The sequence below is a fragment of the Microtus oregoni genome, unplaced genomic scaffold (genome assembly GCF_018167655.1).
Source record: "Microtus oregoni isolate MIOR12 unplaced genomic scaffold, Mior012 000037F_ref0000500, whole genome shotgun sequence".
Taxonomy (NCBI): Eukaryota; Metazoa; Chordata; class Mammalia; order Rodentia; family Cricetidae; genus Microtus; species Microtus oregoni.
The window spans coordinates 6,120,995-6,138,776 of NW_024543096.1; the positions used below are offsets into that span (position 1 = coordinate 6,120,995).

Sequence of the window (17,782 nt, forward strand, 5' to 3'; positions counted from 1 at the left end):
TATTTATTTAGGAGTTTGCTTTCTGACTGAAGGACTTGTACCTGTCTACATCACCAACTTAATTACATAAGATATAGAATTCCTATTATACTCAGAAGGTTGTCTGTTGATATGGCAACAGAGCAAAATAAGTCAAATCACTGTAGGGACAATTTTACCCAATAAGGAAAAGCCTTATCACACGGCATGGCAAACAAGTGTCTCTGAAAGCCAGGATACAACAGAGTAAATACAACATCTTAAACATACCTTTAAAAAGCTTATGTTCTTATCATTTTATAAAAGAAAATTATTTTTCCAAGAGTAAAATCCATTACATTTTGTATCTCTTAATAAAAAGTAAATTATGTAATTTTATTCCATAATTTTCTGATGCTACTGTGAATTCCCAAGATGTGGATGATATATGAGTTGGGAGTCTTCATGTAGTCACTGACTCAAGAATCAACAGTTACGGGCCAGCTCAGTGTCACTGGTGAGACTCTTACTGTGTGTTTATGGCTGTAACTGGTTTAGTGTTGCTCCTGCGCAAGCTAAGAATGTATGCGAGCCTCCTGAGTGCCCAACCTCCACCCTTCTGAAGAAATGAAAATACAGTTTAAATGATGAACTGTTGATTGCCTTGGGTGGGCTACTCAGTCTAGGGTTAGTAACCCACCTGGCAGTCAGTTATTCCAGGGTCACGGAGAGGCACCACCTGGGAGACATGGGCTAGGAAAGCGGAAGGAGGCTAAGCGAGAATTCTTGTCAAAGCCTCCGTTTATTAGAGACGGGGTACAACTTTTATAGGGTAAAGAGTTGGGGGGGGGGGGGGCACAGGGGCCTGGGCTCTTGCCGCGTGGTTCACGTTGGTCACATGGTCCGAGTTGGTCACGTAGGCAGGAGGTTGTCTTAGGTCAGGTCACTGTAGGCCAAGAAGTCGCGAGTTGACACACCTAGATCCCTAGATAGTTTGGAATGTGGGGTGGGTTCCGCTAACAGATAGCTCTCATTAACAGCCAATTTGGGTGTGGGGTAGGCTCTGTCAATAGAACTATTCCTAACACAATTAAGGGTGTGGGGTTCTCTGCAGACTCCCCAGGGTGATGGTTCCTGCAATGAATTTAGGAGGAAATTGGCTCCTGACAATGAACAAAAATTAATTTTGCCTCTTATCAAAGCTAAAGTGTATGCTTGAGCCCTTATCTCCAAGTCCTTTTTGTTCCAGAAGTTGGAAACCTGATCACTTACAGAGGCCAGAATGGTGGAATGAAGCAGGAAGCCGCTGAAGCAAGCTGGAGAGCCAAGCCCTTTCTGGAGGAGCAGCCTCTGCTCTGCTCCAGATAACTGTGGCAAGGCAGGAATGTTGACCTACCGTTACCACACTCACTGTCCAGTTTCTCAGGTAAACAGGAATTGTATATTTTCATTGAAATCTTTTGATTTAAATATGGCCAATTAATTTCTTATTGTTGTTGTTAATTGTAAGCTTGTACAAGCCGAACATTTTTGTAAGTAGGATTTGATTCAGAGTCTTTATTTTTATAACTAGAGTCACATTTTTTATTTATTTGTTGGAGACTTTATTTTCTACAGGGTTGGCTTTCATTGATAATATCCTCTGAGTTAATTTCTACTTCATTTTGGGCTTTTGAAATTTCCTTGCAAGTGGAGTACTTTGCTCATAAGTTTTCTTGGGTAAGCACATTTTCATGGCCACTCTTGAATGTTCCGGTGAGAATCAGTTCCTTGTTAACATGATTCTCTTTTCAGACATTACATATGATCTCATACATTTGTAAATATCACTACTTATTTCATGTTACTTGTATGCTTTAGGTAATCCCTCTCTAACATCCAGACGCAAGATTTCTTTCCTCTCATATCTTGAGAGAACTTATCAGAACTTTTATCAGACCATAGTTATGCAGTATTTAATCCTATTGACTGGAGATCTATTAGATATGTGTGATCCTAGGTATTTATTCATATGCTGAAATGCTGTCTTTGATGAGTGTCTCATTGACTAAGTTGTGAGTTTTTACTTTGAGTAATCTGGTTTTCATTTAAAATGTTTTCATTCTTTTTTTTCCTTTTTTTATTGATTAAGTATTTTATTTTCTCTTAAGGTATACAACTCTATGTGACTTAGAAGCAATTCTTTTTTATTACTTTATTAATACTAGGAATCAAAATTTCCACTTCCTCCCCTCCAGCCACTTCCCTCCCACTCCCCCACTCACCCTCTTCCCTTCCCCCTCCAGTCCTAAGAGAGGGCAGGACCCTGCCTTGTGGAAAGTCCAAGTCCCTCCCCCCTCCATCCAGGCCTAGGAAGGTGTGCATCCAAATAGACTAGGATCCCAAAAAGCCAGTACATGCCATAGAGACAAATCCCACTGCCATTATCATTGGCTTCTCAGTCCGCCCCAATTGTCAGCCACATTCAGAGGGCTCAGTTTGATCCCATGCTCATTCAGTCCCATTCCAGCTGGCTTTGGTGAGCTCCCATTAGTTCAGGCACACTGTCTCAGTGGGTGGATCATCCCCTCGAGATCCTGACTTCCTTGTTCATATCCTCCCTCCTTCTGCTCTTCAACTGGACCTTGGGACCTCAGTCCAGTGCTCTGATGTGGGACTCTGTCTCCATCTGTCGCTGGACAAAGGTTCTATGGTGATATTCAAGATAGTCATCAATCTGACTACGGGACAAGGCCAGTTCAGGCACCCTCTCCTCTGATTTGATTCTTAAACATAACACCTGAACTTCTAATACTAAAAGAAAAGATAAATGAAATACTTAATGACATTAACCAGGTCTAGGATGTGTGTGTGACTATATTATATATGTCTAGTAAAACAAAAGCAAAAATAGACAAATGATATTGGACCAAACTAGAAGAGTTTTTGTGCAACAAAGGAAATAACTTTTAAAAAGTAGGAAGAGATAATCTACAGAATGGGAAAAAATATTTGCCAACTCTACAAACTGAAAAGAGCTTAATATTCAAACCTTATGTTTTTAAAACTTATAGCAAAATAAATAAGCCAATTTAAAAAGAAAAAATACCCTTTTCAAAATAAGACGTACAGAAATTTTATTTAAAACCACAGTGAGATGTCACTTCACTCTGACAAGCGTGACTGTTGAAAAGACAAAAGATAACAAGTGCTGGTGTAGACATGGAAAGATGAAAACCCTGCATATTGTTGGCAGAAAAGTAAATAATGTAACTATTATAGGAGAAGTGTGTTGAGTCCTAGAACAAAACTAGACTAAAACTTTTGTCTGACCCAGCAATCTCATAACTGGGTATATATCCAAAGGGTTAAATCAGATTGTGGAAGAGAAATTTTAACTTATATGTTTATTATAGATATACAGATGTATAAGCGGATGAGTGAATATAGAGAAAATGTGATTCACACACGGGGGTGGGGAGAATTTAGTGCAGCTATTACAAAGAACAAAGTCCTACCATTTGCAACCAAATAGAAATTTCCTGAACTGAAAAAGTTAGAATAACACAAACACTGCATGAACACACTCATTAGTGGATTCGAAAAATGTCAATTGATCTCACAGAAGTGATCAAATATAATGGTAGTTGCCCATGGCAGTGTTTGCATGTGGAACAAAGGTAATATGAAAGATATTGCTCAACGGAAGATGGTTACATTTAATTGGAGGGATAAATTTGAAGAGAACCATTGGGTAACTAGATGATAACAAGATGATAGTTTTCAATAATAATTTGACCTGCATAAAATAGCCTGCATCTGAAGCAGTCACAATACTGTTCTTACAAGGTTGAAGTGCAAAATCTGCCACTTTTAACTTACATGGTCACTCTTAGATAGTTATATAAATATACCCAAGGATTCATTATCACCATTCTTCATGAGAATCTTCAAATACAGAAAAGCAAAAAAGTAACATCATAGTACTAATAGGTAAAAAATACATCACAAATAATTTTACTTCAGAATTATAGTCAGTTTATTATTTTATAGATGTCCTATGAAAACCTATTATTTTAAAAATAATACTGAAAAGAGGCTTCAGGCTATGTAGTTGAGACTAATTATTGCTCAGTTTCCCTTAAGAAGGAAGGCATTGTTTACCTGTACATGCAGACACTCTGTTTCCACACCATTCTATATTTGTAAAGTGACAAAGAAAAGCTTTAAGAGGAAATCCTGGGTCTCATCTGCTTTTTCTTTGCAATAAAGTAGATAGCTAAGTGTTATGTTGTAATTTTTATAAAAGATAGGTACTGGATATTACCAGAAAGATTACAGGGGGAACTTAAATGTCTCAGTTAGCTTTTTTGTCATCTTGACACAAGCTAGGTTCGTCAGGTAGAGAAACTTTAGATGAAAACCTGCCTTCATCTGATTGTCTGAAGGCAAGTGTGTGGGGTGTTTTCTTGATGAACGATGGAAGTGGAAGGGCCCAACCCTTAGGCAGTGCATCCTGGGTGTCAAGCCATGAGAAACAAACCATCATTCAGTGCCCCTCGTTTCTATCTCCCAAGTGCCTGCTGTGCATGCCCGCCCTGACTTCCATCATTCAGCACTGTAGTCTGAAGTGTACCCTCTCCTCCCCACCTGGTTGTGGTCATAGTGCTTACCAGCAATAGAAACCAAATGAGGATAGTAATATAGACTTGCGAAGTCATACAAAAGCTGGGAAATAAGGAAGGGTCTTTTGCGGGTGACATTTTAAAAATGAAAGAAATAAGACTGCTTTAGTGATGGGTAAGAAGCTGGGATGAGATATGGAATTCGAAGCAGAAAAGTAGGAGTGATCCCCGGAAGAATTCAGAACACAATAAACAGCCTCGGCTTTCCATTCAAGTCATTCAGGGGAAGGGTTTTCATTGTCCTTATCCTATTCTTCTTTTGAAAAAAAAAATACAAAAATAATTTGTAATGTCCTAAGCACAAAGTTTATGAATGTTTCCATGGAGAGTTTCCCTGGTACTTTTGAGGAGTAGAAATCATTCATTTCCTGATCTAAGGATACTGTACTGAGGCTTTTAGAAATATTTCCCAGTTAGAGCTAATGTGTGCTTATTGTACAAAAAATAAAAATAAAAATAAAATGTGTCCCTATTGCCAAGGCCATGCAATGGAATTGAGAGGACACTTGGTACCGTGTTCCTATACTTACATACATTAGTAATTGCACAACTACTGGTGTACTGTTTTTATACTGACATATGATTACACTTTTTAAATTAAGGTTATATGGTTAGGCATGGCTGTGTACTTCTTTAATCTCAGCACTTGAGAAGCAGAAGCAGAATGGCATCTGTGAGTTCAAAGCTAGCCTAATTTACACAGTGGGTCCCAGACCAGTTATGGTGTCATAGCAAGACACTGACTTGATTTGAATGGCTATCTGTAAATAATAATTTGAGTAGTACAATGTTCTAAGCATTTATGAGAGCAGGTTTTTTTTCCAAAAACTGTTAAAATTTCTGTTAGAGGAAATAAGAGTTAAGGCTTACACTGTTAATAAGCGGTGCTAACCAGCCTCTCAGCACTATAAGCCAACACGACTTTAGCCTCGTTGTTATGAGTAGTTTTTTCTGCCTCTACTAATGGTTCTGTGCATTTGCAATTTACTGCACAGTCACTGAGCCAGCTCATCCCTGTTCCACTGGTGATCTCTACATTCATCTTCATGACAGGCCTCAGCTGAGCTGGATAGACAGCTGGGCTTCTCTCCATCCGGATCCCCTCTCAACCGCAAGAGAGCTGGTTGAGGCTGTTGACAGGATAGTGGCATTCTAAAGCACCAGAGTGGAAAGCATCAGCTTCTTGAGGTTCAGGAACACAGTGAGAGCAGCGTCACACCTGTCACACTTCTCTGCAGATCACCAAGCCCGGGGAAATGGCAAAAAATATGCAGGGCCACTTGCAGTCTCTCCTACCCATAACTTAAGATTTCCATATGGCTCAAACATGGAAGTTGCTAAAATTTTATAGTCAAAAGTAATTGGCCTGGCTGTAAGTACTATTCTTGGCCGTAGAGGGGACCCAGGCTAAGGTACTTGTTGCCTTGGCTGTGAAGAGTGCCAAGACTTTATGGGCCTATTCCAAGACCTTCAGGCTTATGATGGATACCTTCCTGTATGACTATCACATCATTCTTGTGTTATAAGCTGTTATTTTTTAATGTTTTTATTTTGTTTGTATGGGTATTATGCCTACACATGTGTCTGTACACAACTTAGCATGCTTGGTGCCCAAAGAAATCAAAAAGGGGGCATTGGATTCCCTGTAGAACTGGAGTTTCAGACCATCACCACCATGAGGGTGCTAGGAATTGGACCCTGCTCCTCTGCAAGAGCGGCCAGTGTTGACGGCTGAGCCTCACAGGTTGTGGGCTTTTATACTTTCTGCTCTGGAAAAGGAAAACATCTAGAATTTAAGAACTTTGATTATCAAGCATGGAAAGAGGCATTATTGAGAATATTCTGGTCCAAGTGATTAACAAAATATAGATATGATAATGGTTGTTTGGGGACACCATGCCTAGCAGAGCATTTTGGGTCTCTTACACAGGATGTATCAAAAAGATGTTTTAGAAGTGGTCACCCAGTCATAATAAGAACCAAATGGAAACAATAACTAGTATAAAATGAGTTAATATGCTTCAGAATTTCCTTTCAAAATGAGAGTAATGGGATGCTTATAAATAAAAATGCATGATTTGAATAAATATGTTAACATTGACTAGGGCTGGATGGGTGCAATGAAGGGTGCATTTATATAATTGATATTTTATGAAAAGATAATTAGAGAAAATGCCATCTAGGATTACTCTAACAAACATAATTTAACAAAGAGCATAAAGGTTGTGGTTATTTTATTTATTATTCAATCAAATGATAATTATGGTGTAGTCATTTAGATACAGCTCTCTATGGTGCTAATATTGTGTTTATTCCAGTCAAATCCATTGTTGTACACATACTATTTGAGATGTAAGCACAGAAGATTGTTTTAAGTGAAACTTACTATCAGTCTGATAACTGAAGCATTCAGTCTTGCCAATGCAGGATGGGAGAAGACTTCCTATTTACAAATATTTCATGAACTAACTTTAAAATCATATTATAAAAAGTTTAGTGATGATTTAATTACATCATGTATCAAACAATTTCCATATTTTACTTAACATACAGTCTGTTCCTGATAATTGAAGAATCATTGACTTAATTCTGTGCTACTGTTGTATATCCACAGAGCACAGATCAATTTGTTATCGATAAAGATGCATTGATAAAGAATATCACCACACAAAAGCCAATTCATTATGTTTACCGTTAAGTTTGTGTGACAGTATTCCAGTGACTTATGGCATTTGAGGTCATTCAAAAAGATTTTGGAAGAATATCTATGTAGTACTTTTATGATGTCATATTATCTGATCTTTAATCTTCATAGTCTTTTGAGTTTGACTTTTGACTTTTTAATACATTTAGTAATGTATAATAATTTTATTCTTATATTGACAAGAACATCAGTAAAAACAGATTGAAAAATGAAGTCTACTGTTTTAATAGTACCTTGTTCAAATATAAGCTCAATTGTTATATTGTTTCATTCAGTTTCTAGTTCCCTTATTGATACAATTAATGTGTTACTTAATAAAAGTGAGAGTTCCCAAAAAGTATCCTAGTCTTCATAGAAGCCTTATATTCTCTACAAAAGTTATCACTCAGAAGTTGTGAGATCCTTAAGGGTAAATCTAGATCACAAAAAAGTGCTTCTTAGATTTTATCAACATGCATACATTCATTGGCTTCTTTTCAAAAACCTCATTTTAGACTTGTGATGCTAAAATGTATCATAAGCCTAAGTAATAAACAGAATATAAAATTGTGTACTAGAATATATACAATCATCAGGAAATGATTAATATGGGAAGCATGAATACAGGAAGGACAGAGTGAATCTAGGTTCTTGCTCAGTGAGTCAGAAAGCAGATTGATGCTGCTGGTACGCCGGAAATAGGAAGTATTAGTGAATTAATTACAAATAAAGCGTGCCTGTGGTTTACATTATAGTTTTGGTGAAAAGTGACATCTTAAATTCTGAATGTTAGAAGACACCAGGGCAGCAAAGAAAAAGAAGCCACTTAAATTCATTTCTCTCAAAGCCAATTATCAGAGACTGATTTACTATTGAAAGGAGGCTGAAAATATGAAAAACATTGGCAGAGTTGTAACAGCTCTCTCCCTTAGATCACACATATAAGTAAACTCACACATTTGATTTTCATCATTGCAGAACTTTCTGTGAAGTAAATGCAGATTAACCTGAAACATTAAAACACACACACACACACACACACACACACACACACACACACACACATGAATCTTAGATCCCAAACACTAGGGGCAAGGTGGTAGCTTGAATATCATAGTCATTTCTATTTTAGCATGTTTTACTAGAATGGCATGAAGCCACATAAACAAGATGGGTCTCCAAGGGAAAAGAGGAAAGGATATCGTGGAATATTGGCTTTTTGAAGCATAGTAATATTAAAATGCTAAATTTGGGAAACAGGAGAAAGCGTTCAGTTTTTATACTGAGGTTATAAAAAAGAAAGTGTGGTTGCACCTCGGATGATGGGTCTCTATAAGAGATAAAATAACCAGAATCCTGGAAGCAATGAGAGCACATTGAGTAATTTGTGAGAGGGGGGCAGTATTGTATACGCTTCAGTAGTTTGAGAAACAAGACCTTACGTCCTTTCCTGGGACTGCTTCATGAAGTTAAGGAATGTCTGAAGAGCCCAAATTATACACTTCTTTTTTAGTAAATAATTCTAGGTTAATTATTAACATGTATATAGTTATATGTGCAGGAACATTTCTTGAATTTGTTTATGGTTATGACAGTTTTGGAGGCACGGAAGTAATTAAATTAACTCATCAATTCCCCAAAAATCCATCCCAATCATTAAAAGTAATGTTTTGGGAAAATATTTAATGTCATACAAACGTGTCCAAGTGGAGGGGGGAATACAAACTGGTAATGACTTAGTACTCAAAAGTTGAGAAGCTGGGGAGGTGGCTCCTCTGTTCAGAGCCCTTCTTTTTGTTTGTTTCTTTCTTTGTTTCTTTTCTTTTTTTGTTTTTGTTTCTTTTGGTTTTTCAAGACAGGGTTTCTCGTGTAGCTGTGGAGCCTGTCCTATAACTCACTCTGTAGACTAGGATGGTCTCGAACTCACAGAGATCCACCTGCCTCTGCCTCCTGAGTGCCTCCACCACCTGGCTCACTTAGTACTCTTGTAGAGAACACAAATATGGTTCCCAGCACATACATGGCAGCTAACAACTGTCTCTAACTCCAGTTCAGGCATCCTCTTTTGGCCTCTGCAGATGCTATGCACATGTGGCATACATACATGCAAAACACTTTCCCATAGAGGTATTGTATGAGCAAGAGTGGGGGTAGTCAACATCGCGATGGGGAAACCCACGGAGACCTGACCTGGGCTTTGGTTTATTCAGACTTGGGGAAGTCCTTATCTTATCTACCTAACTGCTGCACAAGGACCTCCGCCCTGGCAGGTGGGAAATTACCATACCAACAATGGAGTCAATGCCCTACAGCTAATCACCAGGTGGGGCAGGAAGAGCACAGGAACACCCAGAATGCTTTGTCAGCTGACCTGAAACGGTCCTCAAGATGAACCCCAGGAACAAGGGTAGACCCCTGCCCTACAGGAGACCTTACCCCATTTGAAGTGGAAATAGAGGAGGACTGGATGGGGGGCAGGGGGCGGGTAGGAATAAGGTGAGGGAGGAGAGGAGGAAGAGGAAACTGTGGCTGGAATGTAAATAGTTTTAAGTAACAATATATATTTTTTTTTAAAAATCCGAACAAAATAATAATAAAAGTTTATAAGAGGACATGAAGTTGGGATCCTGGAGTAACTTAGAACAGGGAAGGGGGAGTAGATATGATAAAGAAACATTTTATACATGTATAAAATTTTTAAAGAATAAAATATTTTTAAAATGTAAACAAAGAAGTAAATTTGAAATATATAAGCATAGATGTATACATATAAAGTTTTCAAGAAAAAGAAAACAAGTTATATTCATACAATATTGTTTCTTTTCAAATAGCACCTTGTCACTTAATAAAAGAATTAGGAGAGTACACCACAATATAAGGTTTTGTGAAATCTTGTCAATAAATCAACTCTCATCCCTTCAATAATACAAAGAAAAATTTCCCTTATATTTGGAAATGTATTTTTATTCCTTCTACTGTTTCCTTTAAAAAAAACTTTAAAAACTTTAAAAAGAAAAAAGACTTAAAAACAATTTTTTTCAAAAAAGCAAAACTGAATTTTACATATGATTTTGACACCAAAGAACACAAAAGTAATCAGATACATTTAAAAGTTTATTTTTAAATTACGTGACTTCTCAACTTTCAACATTAAATTTACGGTTTACATATTTACCTATATTTCAGGCTACATTATTGGAATTCTGAAGTCATGAAAACGCCAGAGGAACCAACCTGCAACACCTTGGATTCACATTGGAAAATAAAGAGAAAGCTTAAAGAATGTGGTCTATAAAGGCAGGGGGCGCCTGGAGACAGTAGCCAGTTGGTAGTGTCAGAGCAGACCCGTTTCTAGACAGCCGAAGTCATTTTAGTCCAGTACCAAGGTTCAAGAAAAAAATGTACAACTAAAAACTTTTAGCCCCTCCCTCCTCTGCTTCAGACAGGTACCAGCGTAGGCAAACTATGATTTTCCCTGGTTGAGAGTATTTGTTTTTGTCCATGTAGATCATGCCCAGGAATGAAATATTTTTTATTTAATGTAGATTATAATGGGAAACATTTTCACGATGGCAGATTTCAAGGACTTGGTTCCAAACTGAGCCGAAGCTTCCCGATGTGTTTTGTAGTCCAGGAAAACTGTGCTATGCTGGCCCAGTTTTGAAGGCCACCATGCTCTGTATTAGAAGGATATCATCGCATTGCTGATATCTTCGGAGCGCCCCAAGCAGACACAGAAAATGAATGGAGGCAAAGAGTGTGACGGAGGAGACAAGGAAGGAGGTCTTCCAGCTATCCAGGTTCCTGTGGGTTGGCAGCGGCGCGTGGACCACGGCGGCGTGCTTTACATCAGGTGAGCTTCGCGATCTCTGTCACCTCCGCGTGTGCAGTAAAAGACTCATCTCCTCTAAGGGAACAAAATCTTGTGACTGACAGCACCTAACGTAAGCTTGAATAAATGACCTCTGCCAGAAATGCACAAGTGTTTTTATTCTGTGCTGCTCAGCAATGTAAATCCCTTAGATTACTGAAGAGAATCTTTATGCCTTACGAGTGTCTGTGTAAAGTTGTCTTTCTGCTTCTCTGTAATAAGGATAAAGAAAGTACCAAGCTTTCTAAAAGAAACATAGAAACAAGAATACCATAGGAAATGTAAACTACTAGAAATAGGCCCAATATTTCTCCATATATTAAATAGATTTAATAATTGACCCCCACATTCTTTGCTTTGTAGTTTCTAATAAAGAATCAAAGATTGGATACCATAAATCTCTGAGATACAATTTAAGAACAGAAATTTTTCAAAGACACATCTCGTCATTATATTCATGCGATTACTTTCAGTGTGACTTTTGCAACCTATCTTCAACAGAATTCTTCAGTTCTACAGAAATATACATAATTGGTGGTGCACAACTGTAAACTCAGCATTTAGGAGTTAGAGGTAGGAACACCCAGGGTTCAAAGCAGGCTTTAGCACATAGTCAGTCAAGCCAGTCTGGGATTCTGGAAGCCTTGCCCCTAGGGGAAAAAAACTAAAAGACATGACTGGGATATTCTTTGCTACGTGAACATAAAGAATTAGATGCCAGAACTCAAGAAGTCAGCTGGGTTTGTTTAGTTTGGGTAAGATTTTTTTGAGTTAACTTTAATTACAATTGAAATTCCATTGTCATGTATATTTTTCCTAAATTTTAAAGGATTGCTTTGCTAATTGTAGTGAAGGAATAATGGAGAAAGTGAAGCTCAGCCCATGGAAATGAGAAACACAAGTGCTCATAACTAATTCTCTCAAAGTATGCCTGCTGCCAATGTTGTCCATAGATTGTCAGAAACACTTTGTCATTAATACAACACTGCGCATTATCCGTGACAGGTTTGTGTTTATGGCTGTAAAAGACTATAAAGAAAAAAATTAATATTCAGCCTGGGCCAAGTGAGTCCAAAGTCTTGATAACTACTTATGAAATCACATTGCTGTGAACAAAAATCAGGTCAAGTCTAAGAGTCAAAAACCAGATTAAGGTTTAAGAAACCACAGTTACCTTGTTCATGAGTTTCCAAGTCTCCTAGTCATGAATGTCTGATAATCCTCTTTGCTTGAGGTCTCCAAATCAAATCTGAACATCAAGAATTCTTAGAGAATTCAGTCAAGCCAGCATAGATCTGACCTGTCCGGCTAGGACCAGTTGAATCTCTCTGGAGCGCCTGTGCGAAGTCAGGCACTTTCCTCTGCCCCTTTCACCCTGCAGCTTGGTTTTCAGTTTAGCCGCCAAGGGTCCCTGCCCCCTGACACACAGGCTACAGAGTAAGTTTTCCACCCTTTTCCAATCCTTTAAGCTTTATCTGTGATTTAAGACCTAACTATTTTTATGATAATTATTACTCCCAAAAGTTAATTAAATAGCTGTAACTGAAGGGAATACCCTAACTGGTGGTGGGAAGTATTTTTACAATATCAGAAGCATTCTTAATAGAATCTCACTTTAGTCTAAATTTACAAGTAAATCCCTCTAGATTGCCATCCATATACTTTCTTTTAAGGAAAATATTGAGCAGTTTTGTTTTTTTTTTTACTAAATTTACTAATTCTTCATGGGAAAAAAATCAATGTGATACATTTTAGTGACACTTTCACTAAACTTATCAAAACTTTAAAGCCATTACTGCCCCTGTGTGCCCTGGTGAAATTCCAGTCTATAATGTGAAAATTATCGTTCTTTCACATAATCTGAAAGACCTAAGTTAAGGATGTCTGTAGGTTTCGCTTTTGTGCCGAAGTCACTTGTGCCCTTTCCCACGAACACTGTATGAGCTGCATGTTAACCTAGCCTGATTCAAGTGCTGCCTGTGTTTCCGTGGAGGCGGACTAGACTCCACCTGAGAGTGACCCCTCGCACATGAAACAGGATGTTGTTCTGGATGAATCTGACCAGAAAGATTAAGGGAACATTTTTCTAAATAGTCGCAAATAAAATTAATCTTTAAATATATATAAAATTCAAAGCAGAGTATGCACATTTATGTTGTAAAGATCAACCTATTAATAATAAAATGTCCTAAGATGCAAATTCAGTTTTTAATCAATCCCCTCATGTAAGTAAGTAGTACAGACTTATCCTTTCGTCTGACTTAATACCTACTGTGTAGACCTGAAACTGATCCATGCCTGCTTATGTGAGTGACTCCAGAACAAGTATCTCCCTCCCTTTCTGTACAGTCTTTCTGTCGGGTAGAATTTGAAGTAGATTACTCTTCTTCACACACTGAGGGGCTGGGAAGACACCTTCATGGAGGCTCTTCCACCTCACAGAATCAAGCAGTAGACATGGGAGGAAAATGTTATATCCTTTTTTGTTGTTGTTGTTCTTTATAACTTTCTGCTTTGAACCTTTTCATGTCCCAGTTTCACTTCCTCCCCAAGGAGCTTAAAGCAGACCTGAGGGTTCAAATAAATAGCTTTGTTTTTCATAATTTTTGTTGTTTCTTTCTTTTTTTTTTTTTCATTACAGGTTTTCTCTGTGTAGCCCTGGCTGTCCTGGAACTCACACTGGAGACCAGGCTGGCCTCAAACCCATAACCTGCCTCTGCCTCCCAGGTGCTGGGACTAAAGTCATGCAACACCACTACCCAGCATACTTGGCCTATTTTTCTACTTTCTTTCTTACCTGTTTATGTCCTTTCTTAAGAATGGAATCCCATCTTTGATCTATTCCTGGTTTTCAAAATGCTTTCCTTCATCTTCTATGAATATATGTGTTTTTCTGAGAAATATTTCTGTTCCAAAGAAAGAGATAGTGTTGAAGTCTGTAATTTAGTAGCTAACATAATATTGACAAAGAAAATGTTTTTCCTTAGAAGGAAAATATTATCTTGTGAAGGGACGATAAGTTTATAAACTGTACTTTTTTATAGTATGTGTCATCAAAATTATTTTCTGACCTTTTTTAAACTATTTTTACAGTCCCAGTGGGTCTTTGTTATCTTGCTTGGAGCAGGTTAAAACATACCTGCTTACTGATGGAACATGCAAGTGTGGCTTGGAATGTCCTCTTATTCTTCCCAAGGTAACCGTCACAATCGAGTGCAGCAGTGTTTTGCTTTGGGTTGTGGTTTTGGCTTTTGTTTGGTTGTAGATATTTTATATCTTTGCTTTTCTCATTTGGTGCCTTACTTTTATGTTATTTTCTATTCTTTAATTTATTGTAATTATTTTATTGAATATTGGAATGCTTAAAGATTTAAAGAAATGATTTTCATTTTCAAAGGTGACATGGTGACTGTTTCATTGTGCCTTTGTATATAGTGTAGCACGCTCATTCGCTGCTGTGGCTGCTCAACTCTAACATTCTTCTTAGCACTGGCATCCGTAAATCTGCCACAGATACTCTTAAAATCACAGAGTTCATCTCTAATAGCAAAAATACGGAGTCGCCTTACTGCTTTACAAAGTAAAAAGCAAAGTTATTTAAAAGGGTGAATATTTCATATGAAAATAGGCAATCATTCTCTGAAATGTGTATTTGCTGCTAATTTTTAACCGTATTTTAACTACTGGGTGGCCTCATCCGGCCTTGGCAGGAGAAGAGATGCCTGGTCTGGCTGCGGTTTGATGTGCCAGGGCTGACCGGTGTACATAGGAGGGGAGGAGTGGGTGAGGGCGGGCTGCAGAAGGGCAAGCTTTGATCAGACTGGGGAAATTAATTAACTGATTAAAATAAATAAATTTGGGGAGATTTATATGGTAGATAAGAATTTTTGACATATAGTAGACTTTTAGATCACTGAGGCAGAAGTATTAATATAGCAATAAAAATAAGCAACAGGGAAAGTAAGCATGTAGGGATGTTGTGGCAAAAATCAGGCTATAGGATGCTGTGGCTTTCCGTGTTTTTCACTGTGTGCACCATTTGTTTCTGTGCTCTTATGCCATCAGGAGGTGTCAAAATCAGAGATATTATCAGATATTATACCCTTCCCTATGTTTAATTAGCTTAGCTATCATAAAATGTGTATAATTTTCATTGTCCCAAAAATATTATTTGGCCAAAAGTATTTTTGAATTATATAAAGTTATTTTTCTTCCATTTCAAACCTCAGAGTTTTAATTCCTATTCATAGGTACAGCATTTCTCTTTGTAACCAGGAGTTTTTTTATGAAATATTTTCAGGGACCTACTATAAGCAGATGCTGTGTTTTTTTTTCCAGGTGTTTAATTTTGATCCTGGAGCTGCTGTGAAGCAGAGAACTGCAGAAGATGTTAAAGCGGATGAAGATGTCACAAAGCTTTGCATCCACAAGAGGAAGATCATCGCTGTGGCCACACTCCATAAAAGCATGGAGGCCCCACACCCTTCTCTGGTGCTCACCAGCCCTGGAGGAGGAACAAGTATGTCACATGGCTGTAGGGTTAGCCGATCTCTCTGACTCATTTTGCCACGGATTTCCCAGGCCATAATATGAACATCCACAGTTTTGTGTGTTCTGTCATTTTATCTGAAAAACTACTGTGGATCTATTTCTCAAATTTTCTTATAGCATGCAGTAACACAATCAAAATAAATTCTAATCAGCAAATTAAAATTTTATTTCAGTTCCTACAGACAAGCTAACAGGGAAAAAGGCTACATTGTTTCATAAGAAAACATCCTCTTACATCGGGCTAGATATCAATGGATAAGATCAAGTCCCAATATAGCTTAGCAATATTATTAGGAGTTTTTTATCTTTCTATATTTTACTTTACTATTAGCCCTTAGAAGTCTGTTTGTTTTCTAATGAAAGACAGAAAGCAAGTGGGTCCAGAAGGAAGGGAGGAACTAGGAGGAGCAGAGCTGAGGGAAGCTGTAGTCAGGTTATATTATCTGAGAACATCCATTTTCAATCACAAGTAAATAAAAGGAAATTAGCCATGTTAGTTACTTCGTCACAATAGCTGTTTATTAAGCACCTACCCAAGTACAAATCACTTGGCCCAGAAATTTTTATGATATACTCCCAACACTAACGCATACACACATTCCTTTTTAAGTAAAAAATTTAGTACAGTTGCTTATTGAAGTGTGTCCATGTATGCATGCACATAGATGGTCGCAGTGTAGACGTGAAGATCAGAGGACAACGTGCAGAAGCAGTCTCTCTTGGGTCAGACCCAGGTCTTCAGGCCTGGTGGGTGGAGCCTTTACCCACTGAGCTGCCTCACTAGCCCTGACACTGCCCCCAGGACAAATTGCAAAGTCATAGGAAAGTGCTAGGGAGTTTGCTGAATTCCCATCTGCTGTTAAGTTTGGTTGCCCACGTTGGACATAAATATTTTTCCTAACATCAAATGTCCCTGATGAGGAAGGATATAATATCATCTGAATGTAGAAATAAAGGACATTCCCCTATGCCACCACAATCCAGTGATGCTGGTGAAATTCCATGAGCTATCATATAGTCTGTGTTAAAGTTCCTTTTACTCTCCTACTAATATCTCCTACTAATATCTTTAAAAGTTCATTCCTTTTTTAGAATCTAAAATATAATCAGAGATTGTACACTATAATAAGCTTTTACTTATCTTTAATCTTCAGTTCCCCAGTGTGTGTTAGTCTTTGATGACATGACATCGTAAGGCACAAAGGCTAGCTTTGCAGAGTGTTCCTCCGTCTGGATTTCTTAATTGCTTCCTCACATCACAGTTCTGCTCATTGTGGTAGGAATGATGTTATATCTTCATCAAATGGCACAGTATATACTGTCAGCTAACCCTGTGCTGATAGCATTAAATTTGATTACTTGCTTAAGATTGGGTCCATTCTATTTTTCCACTGTTAAGGTATTTTTCCCTTGATGAGTTTGTACTCTATGGGATGACTTGAGGCTGAGGAACTTCTGCTCATAGCCCTTATGTAAACTCCCTTCAAAACAGCACAGCCTGGGCTGGAGAGATGGCTCAGTGGTTAAGAGCATTGCCTGCTCTTCCAAAGGTCCTGAGTTCAATTCCCAGCAACCACATGGTGGCTTACAACCATCTTTAAAGAGGTCTGGTGCCCTCTTCTGGCCTGCAGACATGCACACAGACAGAATATTATATACACAATAAATAAATAATTTAAAAAAAAAAAAAAACAGCACAGCCTGTCTAACATTTAAACAGGAACGCTGAATTGATGCAGCTGAGCTCCCAAGTGTTTGCTTAATGGACAGTTGATTCTGTTTCACAAAATTCTGAAAAATGTCGTCATGATGTATGTAACCTATAATAATTATCCCAGACTTAGTGGCAGAACTCAAAGACTAGGACTCAGAATCAGAACCAGCTTTGAAAAATAATGGAGACGTGAAAAGAACTGAAACTTCATCCCCAGCGTGAGTGTACCGTAACTATTGGATGATGAGGAAAATAACCCGAGTTGAGTAGGAGACTACATAATAATAAATGAACGGGGGCCAAACCGTTGAGAGCCCTGAATCCAAGAACATAAGCACATC

At 38.0% G+C, this 17,782-nt stretch overlaps 1 protein-coding gene across 4 annotated transcripts in view; it reads left to right on the forward strand.

Annotated features, from left to right (window-relative positions):
- Mbd5 (methyl-CpG binding domain protein 5) overlaps window positions 1–17,782 on the forward strand; it is a 296,787-nt gene that overhangs the window by 227,351 nt on the left and 51,654 nt on the right. For all 4 annotated transcript variants that reach the window (XM_041631387.1, XM_041631389.1, XM_041631390.1 and 1 more), the window contains exons 3-6: window positions 1,208–1,384; window positions 10,492–11,158; window positions 14,270–14,372; window positions 15,515–15,695. In XM_041631387.1, the coding sequence (XP_041487321.1) occupies window positions 11,046–11,158; window positions 14,270–14,372; window positions 15,515–15,695 (397 nt within the window). In that variant the 5' untranslated portion in view covers window positions 1,208–1,384; window positions 10,492–11,045. The remainder of the gene's footprint in view (window positions 1–1,207; window positions 1,385–10,491; window positions 11,159–14,269; window positions 14,373–15,514; window positions 15,696–17,782) is intronic.